Below are 17406 nucleotides of genomic sequence, written 5' to 3'. Positions count from 1 at the left end.
GAGCATCCATGGCAGACGTCCCCTTGCCCTGTCCTTGCTCTGCCTCTGGGCACTGTGGGATGATGCGAGTCCCGGCTCTCGGGGGCTGGGGACCACTTCTGGGGACCAGAGCGGCCACGGCAAGCCTAGACTCGGCTGAAGGCTTTCAGCTCAGCTAATGTGTGTCGCCTCCAGAATGGGGGCTGGAAAGGGAACTGGAGGAAAGGTGAAGGGCAGAGTCGGGTGTTCCGTTTTCTACCGCGGGACAGGCCCAGGCAGGCACGCCGAGCATCCCCACTGCTGTTGAGTCAGACGCGTTTGCTCGCCCGGACGATGATGGCTCAGCCCCTCCTTCCAGACGCACGGTCAGGCCCCGGGAGGTGCAGCGCGTGCCTCACCCTCGGACCTTCCTGGTGCCGGTGCTGCCAAAGTCCCAACTCCCCGGTCCCTGCTCCAGCCTGCTCTAACCCCAGCAGGCCGTCACGGTTTGCAGGCGGGTACAAACCAGGCAAACGCGGAGGGAAGGGCTTTATGCAGCGGGCAGGAATGAATCCAGACATTCGTTCCTACTACCCCTCAAACGGGACCTGTGCTTCCCACCAGCCGTTTGCCGCCCCACGAGCCTCATTAGCGCATCCCCCTTCCCCGAGGGGGAGATTTCGGGGCACAGGGGCTCCCCAGGGAGCCCAGGGCAGGGATATATGTGTCTCTGCACTCATGTGTGCCAGGGAGGGGTGGAAAGAGCCGAGGCAATTCTGCCCATCGGTCCGGCGGGAGCCCCCTGGGTGTAAATACCTGTGTCCGAGCCCGGCTGGGTGGGAGTTATCGCCCTGCCTGCCTTCGGCTGCAGCCCGGGGACGGTGCTCTCCTCTGCTGCGCTATGGGATGTGGGTTGTGGGATCTGGGTGACAACCCATAAATCACCCTGGGGACAGGCAGGAAGAGGTGGACGGAGGGGCGGCGTGTCTGACTCTTCCCACAAAGAGCTCCTTGATACCATCGACTGCTCGCGCTCCCGAGACCCCGGGCTTCCCGTATCGCTGCTCCGCACGCTGCTGCTGGCGAGCGGCTGACTCAGCCGATAACCAGAGGATTACAGCTCCTCGTAAAACACAAGGTCAAAAACCTGTAGGAAATTCAAAGCATAATAACCACCCCTAACGAAGGGCTGGGTACAGCCCCGACGTGGAGCATCGAGCATCGGGGTCCTCCCACAGCTCTCCTGCGGGGCAATGAGGGGGGGGGGGGGGAACGTGTTTCCCCTCCACCCTATTTCTCGGGAGTGTAACAGGAGTGAAGCGTTGGGCATGTCCTGCCCCGGGCAGCTCCAAACGCTCACAGCCATCCCCGCAGAGCCCCTGCTCGGGTCCCTCCTGTCCCCGTCCCACCTCTGCCACCCCGGCTGCTGTCACCTCCACAGGCGAATGCATCCTTTCACCCTGCACGTTAATGGCAGAGGTGACTGCTTAGGATTTCTTTTCGTCTTTCACCTAAAAGAAATATCCCTGCTTTCTCCTGCAGAACGGTGGCTGGAGAGGGCTCGTGAGAGCCATTTCGTCTGAGATTTTGCCTTGGCATTTAGTAGCACCCCCGGGTTCGGTGGCCGGAGCCACAGTTTCAGTACAGGGCTGTTTGAAGGAGGCGCACACCCCCACACGTGTAAACACAGAACTCGGTTACATTTATAGAAACTCATCAAAAAAAGAGAAGCCTCCCTGGGCTTCCCATTCCCAAACCCCTCGAGCAGCCCGAACTCAGGACTGGGCTGGAGGCGAAGCCCTGAAGCAGGAGAAGAGGCTGGAGCGCCTGCAGGAGCTTCAGCCTTCCCCGTGCTGTCGCCTCCCAGGCAGAGCACTGGGGCTGTCCTGGGCTGGATTGGGTCTCCCACCCACCAGGTACAGCATCCCTCCCGCCCCGCGCTCCTCCCCGCTCCACGAAGCCTCAGGGGGCAGAAGTATGGTAAAAGTGGGCGTAATCTCTAAAGGAGTAAGACAGCAAAAGACAATTGATGTGTCTAGCCTCTTCCTCTCCATCATCCAACACGGTGATACAGAGAAGCTAGAAAAACAAAAAGTCCTTCAAGCACTTTTTAAAAGGAAAAAAAGAAAAATAACCCAAATTTTCTGGTCAAACTTTCAAAGGCTCAAGGCGTGCAAGCCACTCAAAGCTAATGCTGGTGAACTGTGCAAAAGTGCTGGAGCGGAGAGGTAGGACACAGAGAGCTCCTCAAACATGAACGTCAAATGTCTCCATCACTCTGGACCCAAAGTGCTGTAAGTGTTCCCTGCTGCAGGAGGCGCTTTGCTTCAGCAGCTGCAAATTCACCGCGTCTCTCAAATACCGGGAGTGGGGGCAGCCCCGCTTAACCTGCGGGAACAAAACCAAAGGCTTTAGGCTAGAGAGGGATCGCCTGGGCTCACGCAGCCCCAAACTGCAATTTGGGCTGGGCACCAATCTCTGGGCTTGTTCCTGTGCCTTTTGGGATAAGCTCTTCATATCAAAATCACACCAGACCTTCCTTAGCCCTTATTCACAGTGGACACGCTGCAACAACACAGTTGGTCCTATAAAAACAGGGCTGGTGTGAAGCACCGATTTCTTTTTTTGCTTTTAAAATCTGATCTGAAACTCTTTGACATTTTGATTTGCATTAAGATCCTCAAAAAAAGGTTGCAGAGGAACAAACCCGGGGGGTTTGGTCAGCAGTAGGATGCTGGGTTTTGCACAGCGTTTCATCCAGAAATGGAAAGCATCCACTTCTCCGTGGCAGTCAGCAGCTGCCAGTGCTGAGCAGCACAGGAAAAAAGCTGGAAAGAGGGTGTAGACATGACATAGCATTTGCAGAAGATCATGCTTAAACTTCCAAGAAAGATAAACTCTCTTCTGCTGCCAGACCGTGATGTAAACTCGGTGCTGTTGACCCCGCCATGTGAACCAGCCCATGAGTAGCTGTGGCGGTGCTCAGCACCGGGCATGGCTCCCCACGCCGGGGCTCGCTCGTGGACTCCCAGGGACCCCCTCAGCCCCCCCACCCCTTCCCATGGCAGTGTGGGCATGTCCCGGTGCTCAAAGCAGTGTCTCTGGGTGCTCTTACTCACCGCTCGATGATGCTGTTGTTGAACTGGAGATCACAAGTTACTGACCTCATCTGCTCCAGGAGCTCCTGCATCCTGCCGGGGACACAACCAGCCCCTTACCCCGCTGCTGCTCAGCCTCCCGCTCCCCGCAGGAGCAGCTCCTGCGGAAGGGCGGGCTGAGCTGGCAGGGACACCCCACGGGTCACCGAGCGGGGATCGCACCCGGCAGGGCCACGGCGTGCGCGGCGGGGAAGGGCTTAACGCAGATTGTCCCTGTGGCCACCGAGCCCTCGCCCCGACGCTCGCCCCATTGCTCACGCGGAGGATGAGCAGCGGGAGGTCCCGCTCCTCCCCGGGGAGCCGCGCTGTCCGCAAAACCCTCTTCCAAGAGACTCACCGAAAAGCCATCTCCTGGCGTGCCTGGCTCAGATGGACGGGTGAAGGCACGGGAGGAGCCGGGGCCAAACTCTGCTTCTCCATCTGGAGGAATCTGTCCAGAGCCTGCGGAGACGGAGCGATTTGGCAGCCCCCGGCCAGTGCGGCGGTCTCAGCCCCGAGTGGTGCAGCGCCCGGACCCCCCCTGCAGCGCTGCCAGTGCGGCGTGTCCACCCCGGGACAAAGCAGTCGGGGAAATGACACCTACACAGTCCCACCCAGCACACCCACCTCTTCAGACAAAATAAAATCACCAAAGGACCAGAGCATCTACCGGGTGGCTGTGCTGCAGCTCGTCAGAGAGTCCGTGGGCAGCGCTGGAGGTGAAGCACCACCTTTTCTACTATGGCAATTCCTGTTTATCGGGTACAGGTTCCCCAGTGCCAGACAGTCATCGGGACCAGGGGTGCCAATCCCCGAATCCCAGAGTGGTGGGGGCTGGAAGGGCCCTCTGGAGCCCCCCCAGTGCCACCCCCCGCCAGAGCAGGGGCACCTCCAGCAGTGGCACAGGACACCTCCAGGCGGGTTTGGAATGGCTCCAGAGGGGGAGACTCCCCCCCTCTCTGGGCAGCTGTGCCAGTGCTCTGCCGCCCGCCCAGAGGAGAAGTTCCTCCTCATGTTAAGATGGAACTTCCTATGGTCAAGTTTGTGCCTGTTCCCTCTTGTCGCGTCACTGGGCACCACTGGAAAAAGACTGTTCCCATCCCCCGGCACCCGCCCTTGAAGGATTGATAAGCGTTGATAAGATCCCCCCTCAGTCTTCTCCTCTCCAGACTGAACAGCCCCACGGCCCTCAGCCTCTCCTCGTAAGAGAGATGCTCCGGTCCCCTCCTCATCTCCGCAGCCCTTTGCTGGACCCTCCCCAGAAGTTCCCTGTCCAATGAGTTTTACCCGCTCCTTCCTCTGCTCATTAGGGAAAGCAAGCTCTCCAGTGTGGATCCCCCACAAAAGCTGCAGCAAGTTATTTAAAAACACTGTGGTGTTTCCCTGCTCATGGCGGGCGCTGGGAGAGGGGAGCAGCGGCGTTATCTGGGGGCAGGGAGAGGCCATGCGGCAGCATCCCCGGGCACCTACGCTCTGCAGGCAGTCCTGGCTCTCCATCATCTCCACGCTGCAGGCGCTGATGTGGTTGCTGAGCCTCTTCAGATGCTTCTTTATCTCACAAACTTTCCTAGAAAGAAAAACGATGACAAAATTTCCAGTCAGTGTTCAGCACCAGCGTGAATCATTATATTATTATTTTTTTTTGTGGTTTTATTTTCGTATTGCTTTCTGCAAACCTTTCTGGATCTAAGCTAAAATCCTGAAGGAAAGCAAATGAGTCACAACAGCGTTGTAATTACGGCTGCAGCTCTGCTAATAGCCACCATTGGCAAGGTTATCCAAACAATGCTAATAGCAAATTAATTAGGGAAAGCGCTGCTTATATGAGAGACAGCTCAAACCCATCACTTCTGCCCTAAGTGCTGCACAGGCGCATCCTCTGTCCCCTGGGGAGGGCTGAGCATCTACTCAAAAAGGCTCCTCGGTTTTACATTTCTTTGTGCACGCTCTCCATTCGCATTCGAAGTGTATGAAAGGCAGAAAAGTTCCCCCTCACGCACACCCTGGGGATGGGCTCTCTGCAGAGGGGATTCTGCCCCTCTACTCTGCCCTGGGGAGACCCCCCCGCAGTGCTGCCTCCGGCTCTGGAGCCCCAACAGAGGAGAGACATGGACCTGGTGGAGCAGGGCCAGAGGGGGCCCCAGAGATGCTGGGAGGGCTGGAGCCCCTCTGCTGGGAGGACAGGCGGGGAGAGGTGGGGGGGGTCAGCCTGGAGAAGAGAAGGATCTGGGGAGACCTCAGAGCCCCTTCCAGTGCCTAAAGGGGCTCCAGGAGAGCTGGGGAGGGACTTTGTACAAGGGCATGGAGTGATAGGAGGAGGGGGAATGGCTTCAGACTGGAAGAGGGGAGATTTAGATTAGGTATTAGGAAGAAATTCTTTCCTGTGCGGGCGGTGACCCCCGGCGCAGGGTGCCCCGAGAAGCTGTGGCTGCCCCATCCCTGGAGGTGCTCAAGGCCGGGTTGGACGGGGCTGGGAGCAACCTGGGCTGGGGGGGGTGTCCCTGCCCAGGGCAGGGGGTGGAATGAGATGATCTTCAAGGTCCCTCCCAACCCAAACTATTCCATGATTCTACTGACAGCAGAACCTGGAACAGGCGGTATGGGGTGGGCTCTGCCACAGGGGGTGATGCTGTGGGCAGTGTCCTCCTCAGCCTCGGGATTAAAACCTCCTGTGATTTTTGGGGGACCCAACTGCCCCATTCTTGCCAGGGGCCCCGGGGCAGAGGTGCCAGGCATCCGGCAGGCGCGCTGTGAGTTGCATAAAAAAAAGGCTTGGTTTGGCTTTAGGAAAAAAAAAAAAAAAAAAAAAAAAAAGGAAAGAATATTTAAGGTGAACAGTCCACCTCCAGTCCCTAGAAAAACAGCCACCACACCACAAACCCTGGCTGCTAGCAGGAAGAAACTCCAAACAGGACAATTAAAACTGAAATAACAGTAAATTAAAAATATCCAGTTGTGACTCACAATGCTTTCTCCCTAAGGACAGAAAAACAGATACAAAAATACTCCAGAAAAACACAAAGAAGTTTTTTTCCCTCCCTGTGAGCAAAGGTAAGAGCCCGGCTTTAGTGCAGACGGGGCTCCTGCGCTGCACGGATTTGGGGGGGCCCTACACCCAGAGGGGTTTCTCACCCCGAGACAGAATTCCCACTGAGGCCAAGAGGATATGTCACTGTCCCGCGATGGGACGCGGCGGGAGGCGACTGTGGGCAACAGCTTCTGTGCCCAAAGTGAACCTGCCCGTGGGTGAGGGTTCGCAGCGTGGAAAGCCCCGGCTGAGGCTGGAAAGGGGAGAAGGCAGGGCAGGGGCAGGGGGCTGCTCCTGGGGCATTCCGGAGCACCTGAGACAAATTCTTAGCCTAAAAATCCACCCCCCCATAGCAAATCCTACACAGGGCTACTCCACACCAGAAATACGGACCAGGTCAAAAGGCGGGTTTAATTCTAAGGCATTACAGAAAACCATTCTCCTCCTGCCCAGGCTGGCAGCCCAGGGGCATGGATGCTGCTCTCTAAAAGCAACGTTGCCATAAAAACCCAATTTCTGCAACATCCTCTTCCCCCAACTGCCTCCCCCTCCCCCCTGCTCGTTGCTGCCGCCATAGGCAGTGGGTTGTGCTCAGGCACTGCATGGTAATTTCCTCTTTGCATTATTCCCCAAACACCATTTAACAGAAAATCATTCCTAATAAGAAGATCTCTTTGACTCAATAGCAAGTTTGTCCTCATAAAATCACCTCTCCCTGTCAGAGAGCAGGGAAGCTGGCTGCTTGAAGTCAAGCTGCAAGTTCAGAGGGCTTTTTTTAAGAAAAGTCTTCAAACAACAGGGCAGAAATACACGGCACGGGGTAAGAACGGGCGCGCACAGCGGGATTTCTAGCAGCCCCACAGAGCTGCTTCTTTAAGGTCTTATTACCCCTTTACGAGTCCCTCGGCAGCAGTTACCAACAACATCATCTCCATCCGCATCCCAACGCTCAATCAATAGCAGAGAGCATTTGAAAGCTCTGGTTGTTGTTGGGTTACCAGAAAGTCCCCTCTCCCGTCCCTGCCAGGGTCCGAAAGCCAGAGCCCCAAAATCCCGGGAGAGGGCTGGGCAGGGGCTGGTACCTCATCCTGCTGCCGTGCAGGGCCAGGGCCTCCTGGTACCGCTGGACACAGTCATCCTGGAAAATCAAGAGAACCTTCCTGGCCAGATGCCCTAAATTCACCCTAAAACCAGAAAAAAAAAAAAAAAAAGAAAAAAAAAAAAGAGAGAACACTTATTTCCTTAAATCTATGAAAACGAGCATCCCGGTTCACATGGCAGGAGAGCTAAAGCTGGGTCCCGCCTGGAGGGCTGGATGCTCAGGAATTAATTTTGCATCAGTGCTAGAGAGGGGAAAAAACCCACCCGAATTATGACGAAGAGGAGAGGGAGGTTTCGGGGGCCGGGGGGAGCCAGGCAGGGACGCGCAGCCACGCTGTCATCCCCACCCCCGGGGCACTTCTGAGAAGTCTTTGCCTTGGAGTTCAAGGCGAATGTCCAAGGTTGAGTAAAGATTAATTAAGATATAGGAGCCGCCTGTTAAATTTCACCATCCCTGGTACATACTGAAGTGTGCATTTTACTTCTTGCCCGTGTTAAATTCCCCTGGTTTCAGTGGAAACTGAAAAGAGGATTTTTGAAGGTACAAAAGCCATCGGGCACTTTACTCCCACTGAAAGTCAAGCAGATATGAAAGCATGGACACTTCCCAAATCAGCATCTCAGAGAATAAATGGCCCCAAACTGAGGAAGGGGAAGCAATAGCCTGAAACGGGCATATTCCCCACAGTCCCACACGGGGATTTGGCCCAACAGCAGCTCCCTCTCCCCACGTCTGCAGAGGTTCTCTCGTATCTTTGTCTGAAACAGCTTGCAGCTGGAAAAAGTTTGCTGGGAAAGGTCCCGCATCCGTGCACTGTCACAGGAGCCACTGGTGGGTGCCCTCTCTCGAGGTTAGTGACCCAGGAACACTTCACATCCCCGTAGGGTTCAACTGGAAACACCAAACACCCGCCTGGCCGCAGCGTGGGGCAGGTCCTGGAAAGGGCAGAGGCTTGGGACTTACTTATCCAGCTTGTGTATTTGCTCCTCGTTGTAGCCCAGCCCTGGGGAGGAAAGACACCCGTCACCTGCCGGCACGCACTCCACGCGTTTTTGTGTTAATAACCCAATAAACGGGCAATTTCACAGCAGCCACAGATCACTCAAGGGGCTTTTCAGCGCTGCGGCCCCTGGCAATACTCTCATGGCACAGAAGTCTCGGCTAAACCCAGCAAACTGAAATAATTTGGTTTTCCACCCAGCCAGCGCAGGGACGTTCCCGCCGCAGCCCCGCACCCCGTGTCCCCGGGGCCGCCGTCCCCGTCACTTACGCAGACACGTCCTGGCCTTCTTGAACTGCTTGTAGATCAGCTGCATCTTCTCCAGGCAGCACTCGATCTGCCGGATGCTGAAACGGGGACGGGGAAGGAGGCGTGAGTCCCCGCGAGAGGAATGGCACGAGGTTGGGGTGAAATTTGGGGCACTTTGGGGGGAAATCCAAACAGGCCGTAACTCGGGGACACGGCTGTCACCCGTGTCTGTACATAGGGACCTCACGCAGTGTTACCCGTGCGTGCAGAGGGCTGTTAAAAGCCGTTTGCGGCGAGGGGCCGCGCGTGGCTCTTTGGGAGCACTCAGCGACGTCTGCTTAACCCAGCTGAGAGCAGCAAAGCCCCGGCAGGGATTTCGGTAAAGTTGGCGCAACAAACCTTTTGTCTTCATGCACTTGTTGCCTGTGCTTCACCAGGTCGGACAAAATGCCGTCCAGCGCCCCTTGCAAGTCAAAGATGTTGTGGGAGCACTGAGAGAGCTCCTCGGCGACCTGCGGGTGGGGAGGAGCGGTTGGGGCTGGCGGCTCCGAGGGCTGCCCGTGCCTGCGGACGTCCCCGGCCCCGCACCGAGCCGCCGCGGGGGCTCACCCTCTGCAGCCTGGTCTTCACCACGGCCACGTCCTTCAGAGCCGGCACCCCGCCGCCTGCGGGAACAGCCTCGTACCTGAAGAAAGTCAGAAAATGAATATTCCTTAAGCAGAACATAAGCCAGAGGCAGCCGTCCCCTGGGCAAAGATAATCCATCCCGTGGCGGAGGCAGTGTCAGCATCCCCGGGGGACCCGGGCAGTGGTTTCCTCGGGCGATAACTCTGCGTTCAGGGTACCGGATCTGAGCCCCAAGATGCAAAGTGCTGATGCGGTAAAAACTCGCCCTGTTGTGTCCAACTTGTTCCAAAATTATTAGCTTCACATCCACTGGCTTCACGCCAGATCAGATGTCGTCTGCCTCCCTGCAGCTGGCACGAGAGAGTAACGCCGAGCGGTGCACGCTGGCACAGTCAGCAGAAATACTGATCCAGACGGTGTTGGAAGGGACGGATAAGCCAGCAGCATCCAGCTGCAGCATCAGCGCTCTTGGCACCACAGCCCCGCGCTAATCCGGCTGAAGTCAATGGGAACCATGTGTCCCTATCTTTTTAGATGAAATGGAAATTAAGAGACTTGCTAAAGTGAAAAGAATAAAAGAAGAGCAACCCGGCAGCAAAGATTTTTTTTCCACTACAACGACACCAAAACAGAAAAGCAAAATAACTCCGGGTTACTTTAGATAAAATGGGTTCAGCTTTCCCTGGGGCAGCATGGGTGGGAATGGGTGCACCGGTTACGGCGAGGACTGCCCAGGGCTCCTCCGTAATTCAGCCTCCGGTGAGCGCTCCATTAGTGGAGCCTCTTCAACAGAGACAAAAGCCATCTCGTCGGGGAGGCTGCGGTGGGGCGGGATGTTGGCCCAGCGGGCAGGCGGCGCCACGGGCTGCCGGCCGCCCTCCCCGGCACTGCCTGGTGCTGCCCGCGCTCGGCGCTCCACGGCTGTTTGCAGGGAGTGGGGTCAGCGACGCTGGCCAGAACCCGAGGGGCCCTGGCAGCTGACACCGTCCTGCCTGTTATTGTAACTCTGCTGGCAGCAACAGCTCTTCTTCCCTTTCCCACCAGCTGGCAGCAGCAGCCCTGCCTTCTCCTCACGCTTGCTCTGTGGCTCAGGGCCTGCAGCGGGCTGAAAAGCCCCGAGCAGGAGCCAGGGAGTGAGAACTAATTCTGGACTACAGCGAAACCAGGGACTGATCATTGAAAACCGAAGCAAAGAGGGAGAAACAGCCAGGGCACGCTTCCCGCAGTCTCCACGTACAGTGAAAAAGCCTCTCACCTTCCAGCTACCAGCTTATTTCTGGAATTTTATTTATTTCTGATTATTGAGGCACCGTTGAGAGCCCTATATCTTATCTGCAGCCGCCTCAGCCCAGCGCCGGTGCCCGCCCAGCCCAGCGCCCGCATCCCCGCGGCTGCAAAGCCGCCCCGGCACAGCCACACTTACAGCACGCGGGTCTTCACCTCAGTGAGCTGCAGGCAGGCGAGCACCGAATGAGCCCCTCTCCTCTGCTCCAAAATCCTCGAGCACTCCGTTTTCAGGTTCCCACTGCCAAGAGAGAAAACAGCCCGTCCAACGCGCTGTCCCCAGCAGCCCGACCCCCATCCCGGGGCTGGCCAGGAGGGGTTGGGGGGGGGGTAGGATGGAGCTGGTGGCTCCTCTCTGGCTGCTCGTGGGAAAATGGGGGGTCGGATGCACCGAAAATTGGGTGCCGCTCCCGGGCAGGGGGGCTGTCACCCCCTGGGCACTGTCCTGCCACTGCACAAGAGGCTCCTGCCCCGAAGGGAACGGGGAGGAGGGTGAAAATGCGCAGTGATAATATGAACAGTAATAATATTAATGCTGTTTTCCTCAGCACCTCCTAAATTGAAAAAAGTGACTCAAAAGTAAGGAGTGGGGGCAGGAGCACCCTCACAACACTAAGTGGCATTTTCCGATAGGTCCAACCTCCTCCCAGCCTGGCACACGTGTCCCCCGTAGTGTCCCTTGTATGGGGGGACACGCTGGCCATCGTGCTGTGCTCCATCCCAGTACCCTGTGAGGGTACGTGGTGGTCCTGCACTCTCTGGAGGTGGCTGGAAACCCACGACCAGTTTAACTCCAAACACACAAAGCTCTCGGTGATGGGAAGGGACGGGTCAGCCCCACTGCTGCCCGCGGCCGCGGTGGCTCCGGCACTCACATCACCCAGTGGAGACCTCTCGCCAGCAGCTCCCGGCAGCGCCGCAGGGCCTGGGCGATGCGCAGCGTCTGGTGCACGGCGCCCACCGCGCTCTGCAAAGCAAAAGGTACTGCCAGCGGCTGCGCGTCGCCGGCCGGGGCTCCCCCGGGCTGCGCCGGTACCCCCACCTACCTTGGCTGCGCCGCAGTCAGCCACCACGTCCACCTTGGGGACAAACTTTGGAAACTCAAGTGCCGCTGGAAAGACAGACAGCGGTCACGGGGCGTTGGGGAGTCAGCTGCGGACCCACAGGGACATCTCACACCCGCCGAAGCAAACCCCGCAGCCGCTTGGAATTTCAGGCACCGGAGCAGCTGCGATGCTGGAGGCTTCGTGCAGCTCTCCAGGACGTTTTGGAAACGTGGATGAAGGCACAAACTGCCTACAGAGCCCAGCGTGGCGGGCAGCTGTGGAGCAGCAGCACACGGCAGGGGAAAACTGCCCTGAAACCTCCTGATCCTGCTCCAGCACTGTCACCCCTCCACCTCTTGCTGTGCATTGGAGTCTATTGGGATAATAATTTAAGAAAATCTCTGTAGTGGCACCCGCCCTGCATGCCGTGATGTGTCTCCGAGCCAACGGTACTCACGGTCTCTATATCTGACTCCCACCACGTCTTCTGGTTGCTCAGCAGAGCTCAGCAAGGTCAGAGGGTTGTGCTCTGTGGTTGTGCAGAAATTATGAGCTTGTAGATTAGGATCCAATTCGTACAGATGACCTTCGAAAAAATATTCTTGGTGGTGAGGGACTATATTTGTTTGTTTGAAGACAGCATCTAAAAACTTGGTGGTACTGAAATGAAAAAGAAGCGAAAGGGGAATAAGCAAGGCGGCGAGCGCTCAGATTTCCATCGCGTTAACAGCCCGCCGCCCTCTTTTCATAGCAATACATCCCAGAGGGTCAGGGGGGTCCCTCGGACAACCTCCATGGGGGTCTCCGTGGGCCACACCAGGAGCCAACAGCTCCCGGTCAGTGCACTCCCCAGCAAAGGCTGGTTTGAACCTGGCTTGGTTTAACCTGGTTTAAACTGGGGTGCAAAGGGATCAGGCGCTCCCCCCAGCTTCACCTACTGAAACGAGGGGCTGAGGCTCCTGAGCTCAAGTCCCAAATTCGCTTTTAACACGGCCTTGGCATCCTTACGTGTTGTAGGAGTGGATGTAGATGCGGTGCGAGGAAGCCTGCTGCAGGGAGAAGACATCAACCACAATCCTGTGCAAAATGTCGTTGGTTTCTGCAAAAAACTGGTCGAATCCCCAGCATTTCTCCTGATCCGCCTCCAGGATGTTAGCCAAAATGGGTATCAGCTGGTCCTTCAGCCCCCTGCAGCAGCAGCAGAAGAGATATTTGCACAGACTGATGTAGCCCTGAGCCGTGTGGGGCCGGGCAGAGGCGCAGCCCCTCTCCTGCGGCTGAGCCCCCGCGCCGTCTCGCCGTGCTGTCTTGCACCCCCTTTTCCTGGCTGTAAAGCAGCGACCTGGTGCGAGAGCTGTGACATGTGCAGATGAAAAGCTCATCTGCCTCGTTAAAGCTTCCCGTGGCGCCCGAGGTGGGAAGCCCTCTCCAGCCACGGTGCCCGGACGCGAGACGGGAGCTGAGCCCGGCGAGGGACACTCACAGCGAGAGGCGGCAGGTGATGGGCAGCTCGTAGCTCCACTCGATGGTCCCATTCTCCTGCCTCTGGACACCCGCGATGGCTCCGGGAGGCTTCTCAGTGGTAATTTTATACCTGTTGAAAGGAAATTGCTCGCAGCTGGAACGAGCCGGGTGAGCGCTGTTTGGGCACCGCGTCCCTCGGGTTCAGCCAAGAGGGAGAGGGCCGAGCGTGGACGGGCTGGGAAAGACACGACTCACAGAAAGAAAAACACGCACAGGGGGAAAACGCTTCAAGAAACGGTCAAAAAGTTTCAAGCAGATGTTAACCCTGCCTCCTCTTCCAGCTGCTTGGCCGCTAAGGCACAAGGATGCATTTTGAGGGCAAACGTGGTAAATGGGGCACAGATCCTTCCCCGCACCGCACGTGCACACTCTCCATACTGGTGAGAGTATGGAATCAGCCACGGGCTATGTTTCAGGGCTTTCTCGGTGATACGGGATTAAATGAGCAGTAGACTACAGCTGATAGTCCCAGGGTGCTGCTGGCATGCCCCAAGCCACAGCCAGGTTGTCCTGCAGCCCCCAGGGCCACCAGCCCTGGTCCCACCTCCCCACGCAGCAGCACCCAGCACCCCCAGCCAGACGTGGTACCTACATGGTCTCCTTGTTCCTGCGAGGCCCCCCAAAGGGGACGAAGGGGAGGCTGCCGGTGGCAGCGTGGTAGAAGGTGACGCCGATGCTCCAGAGGTCGACGGTGACGCCGTACGCCTTCTGCTGCGGCTTGCGCAGGACCGCCCGCTCGTACATGTCTGGGTGCTGCAGGGATGAAGCAGAGAGCGGCACTGCCAACGCGCCCCGCGGGTCTGCAGCGGGCGTCAAGCCTCGTCGCTGGGATTGGAAACTGACTGCTCGCTTTGGCCTCTTCTACTGCTGGATCCTCCAAACAAAACGTCACCTGTAACTCTACAACAAAAATGCTGCGCCCCCCCTCTTAAAAAAATGTGGCCCCTTTGAGACTGGACTCTCCAAGACTCTGCTGCTCTCTACAGGTCGCCCAGCCATTGGATGGAGGGATGGGGACCGGCCTCCCCCAGGACTCCCAAGGGCCACCAGACCAGCGACATGCTGTACTCACGAGGTATTCCTCCGTCCCATAGACAGACACAAACTTTTCATCATCATCCAGCTCTCGGGCGGCCCCAAAATCCGTCAGTTTATAGATGCTCTGCCCATCTTCCCCCATCAGCCGCATGATGTTCCCGGGTTTGATGTCTCTGTGGACAACGCCGTTCTCGCGGAGGTGGTTCATCCCTGCCACTGGGCACAAGGCGGGAGGGCAGTTTGCTCCAGAGCGTTTTGTTTAAACGTAGGAACGTGAGAAAGGCCGGAGAGGGGAGAAGCCCCAGGGCGGGTTGCACTTAAATGGGGACCAACGTGACTTTGGGGGAACGGCGAGGGCGAGCGAGCACACGGCAGGGCACTGCCCTCATGCTCCCCTGCCGTGGGGCACAGCCCGCTCCCGCAGCGGCTTCCCGGAGCCGGTCCCCAAGGAGAAACCCTTCCCCCGAACGCAGAGCTCACAATTCCCCCCTCGTTTGGGGGTGCAATTTCTGACCGCTCAGCCCGGCCCTCTCGCCCGTAGCCCGGGGATGATGCCCGCAGGGTCCCACCGGCACCGCGAGGTCTCCCCCCGCAGCTTCTCGGCCCCAGGCTGCGCTCGTGGCGGCCCAGAGCTGCCCGTCCCGGGCCGGGGGCAGAGGGACCCCCGCGCTCACCCACGCACTGCAGCACGATGAGGAACTCGGACTCGGCCAAGCCGAAGGCATTCGCGGGGTCTTCCAGCACGTTCAGCAAGCTGCCGCTCGAGCAGTACTCCATCACCAGCACCTTCTGCTTGCTGCTGCCCTGCGGCAGGGAGCAGCCGTGAGGGCTCGGCCAGCCCCGTGTCCTTGCCGGTGGCCTGTCCCCCCCCCCGGGCAGGACCAGGTCCCCTCCCTTAGTCAGTGGGTCCCTGGGTTTCTCCTGCTCAGACAAACCAGCGCTGGAGAACGTCCCCGCTGTGCCGCACGCCTGGCCAGGGGACATCGGCAGGTCACGTCCAAGCTCCAGCCCAGTGGCCCAGTGTCACCAGTGCTCCCAGGGCTGAGGCGTGGAGTGGAGCCAGAGGGCGGTGGGAGGAGAAGGCAGCCAGCCTGGGACCACCGCTCCCCTCCCGCAACTCAGACCAGTTTCCCCACGGTACTGGCCCAGTCGGCACAGCGGGTTTCCGAGCTGCGGTCACACTTACCGTCTCCTCCACGGCAAATAATTTGACAATGTTTTTATGGTTCAGCTTCCTCAGCATCTCGAACTCTCTCATCTGGACCTCCTGGGGCCGGAGGTAGCTGGCATTATTAAAGACCTTCACAGCAACCAGCTCCCCTGATTTCTGGGAAAATAGGAAAAAGAGAAAAAGGAAATGGGAGGTGACGCCATCCACGTCCTAAGCAGCTCCGTCAGCTCCGTTACTGCTCCCACATCCCGCTCGGGATGCAAACTACGCTGACGGGATACCATGTTTTCTCAACGGGTGTCCCGTGGCCTTTGTCCTCTCGGCTGCAAACACAAACCGCTGCAATTCTCCTCCCTGTGCTTCCTGTCCCTGCAGCCCGCGTGCCGCACGGCGGCGTGTTTATTCAGCTTCATCTCAAGTTTGCAGCCGGAGCCGGGGGCGGCAGCTCCCCACGCTCTCTGTGGGACGGGGCCGTTTCCAAACCATCGCCGCAGCCGCCCCTCCTGCCCTGCGCCCCGCAGAGACACTTTGCTCAACCCACTTCAAAGGCCGGCGAGGCGGGGAGGCTCTGTTCCAGCCCTGGCAAGTGTTTGCATGAAATATGCAAATCACCGAGGACGGGGTTTTCAAAACCTCTGGGCATTCCCCCAAAACCAGTTTCTCCCCCCCAACCCCGGCAGCCAGCGAGCAGCACCCGGCCATGAGCGCCCCGAAAGCTGCCCTCGCCCCGCAGACCCGAGCTGGTTCCCGCGGGGAAGGAACCGAAGGAAAAATGAAAATAAAACCCAGAGCAGCCCCGGACCACAGCCGGCAGCCTCCGCTCTCGAAGGAGCTCCCGGGAGGGCGAGCGGAGGGGAGCACGGGCATCCCCGTGCCGTGGGGCAGGAGGGCTGGGGGGGCACGGGGGCTATGGGGTGGCCGTCCCCCCCGCTGCCCCCGCTCACCTTGTTGCGTGCTTTGTAGACGCAGGCCGTGGCGCCCTGGCCCAGGAGGTCCTCGGTGCTCCAGAGGTAGTTCGGGGTGCTCTGCATCTCCAGCAGCGCCGCCGGCAGCCCCCGCCGCCAGACCCCGGCGTTTATCCCTCCTCGCCTGGCAAAGCCCGGGGAGACAGCCGGCCGCAGGACATCCCCCCGGGCAGGCAGCCGCCGGCCTCCTACCTCGCCGGCACCGAGCGGGCAGCACCACGCGAAGGGCTGCGCATGGACGGGGCTGTTAGCGCTGCCAAAAAAGCACCCTGTCGCTGGGACCTGTCGGGGCCGGCAGTGAAACACTGACAGATGCAAAAAAAAAAAAAAAAAAGGAAAAAAAAAAAGAAAAAAAAAATATATACGAGCAAACAAATGCCGAGCTGCAAGGTGGCGAGCGGCACCTCCCCGCCCCGAGAACAGAAACCTATGGGATTGCAAAACCCGCTCTGCAAGCATCAGCTGCGGCTGGAGGAGGAAATGCTTCAGCTTCCTGCTCGAGAAAAAAATTCCCAGAGTTGCAGCCAGCCCCAGCGGTGCTGAGCTCCACCGCCGCTCCGCTGGCTCCCGGCCAGGGCCGGGACGGACTCTGGCAGCAGCAAAGGGTGCTGAGCACCGGCCACCGCGCTGCCCTGCCTGGGACGGGGAGATGGGAGGCAAAGCCAGAGCGGGACCTGTGTCCGGGCTGTGCAGTCAGCCCTCGTTAGCCGCACTGGGCGCTGCGCACACGGGCTGCCTGCGGCCCCCACGCAGTCGTGGTGTCTGTGGTGCATGGGGCAAATACACAATTTTTGCACTGAAAAAAAAAAAAAAAAGCCCCAATACCGCACTGTAAATAAGCGATTTGCAGTGCTCAGCCCCAGCTGCCCCCAGCACCGGACTCAGCCTCGCACGTCGGGATGCGTTTGCTGCCGCTGCCCGGCTCTACAGAGCCACCGGCCGCTCCGGATGGGTGCTCACAAGCCGTGGCACAGCCGGGGTGCTTTAGCTCAACCCATCGTTGTCTCAGAGCTGCGTTGCAGGAGTTACAGGTCCCAGAGGCTTCCCATGTCCGGCTGCAAGGATGGCTCCTTCAGGACCGCAGCTCCGCGTCCCCAGGGGCAGCCCTTGCGCCCGGCCCAGGTAAAACTGCTCATCATAAAGTGCAGGAAAGGAGGGAGGAAGCAGGTGCAAACAGAGCAAACAGCCCCGGTCCTTCCCCCCCACACACCCCGCAAACCCATCCCCCATGCGTGTGAAGCAACAGATCTGGCCCAGCCCCGGCACTTGCCAACGCT

At 58.6% G+C, this 17406-nt stretch overlaps 1 protein-coding gene across 1 annotated transcript; it reads right to left on the bottom strand.

The window, feature by feature from the left end:
• Positions 1 to 1637: 1637 nt before the first annotated feature.
• Positions 1638 to 16195, bottom strand: IKBKE (inhibitor of nuclear factor kappa B kinase subunit epsilon; the record flags this gene model as incomplete). Its single annotated transcript, XM_082494520.1, has 20 exons — positions 1638 to 2346; positions 3078 to 3149; positions 3454 to 3557; positions 4566 to 4662; positions 7206 to 7307; positions 8189 to 8228; positions 8496 to 8572; positions 8874 to 8986; positions 9084 to 9159; positions 10525 to 10626; positions 11261 to 11352; positions 11432 to 11496; positions 11889 to 12091; positions 12440 to 12619; positions 12915 to 13025; positions 13548 to 13708; positions 14028 to 14209; positions 14668 to 14797; positions 15180 to 15320; positions 16109 to 16195. The coding sequence occupies 20 exons, from the start codon at positions 16193 to 16195 to the stop codon at positions 2313 to 2315; spliced, it is 2169 nt and encodes a 722-aa protein (XP_082350646.1). The 3' UTR covers positions 1638 to 2312.
• Between the last annotated feature and the right edge of the window lie 1211 nt (positions 16196 to 17406).

Source organism: Vanellus vanellus (assembly GCF_965231255.1).
Source record: "Vanellus vanellus genome assembly, chromosome: 23".
Lineage (NCBI taxonomy): Eukaryota > Metazoa > Chordata > Aves > Charadriiformes > Charadriidae > Vanellus > Vanellus vanellus.
The sequence above is the reverse complement of the archived record's forward strand: the minus strand, read 5'-3'. Positions and strand labels throughout refer to the sequence as shown.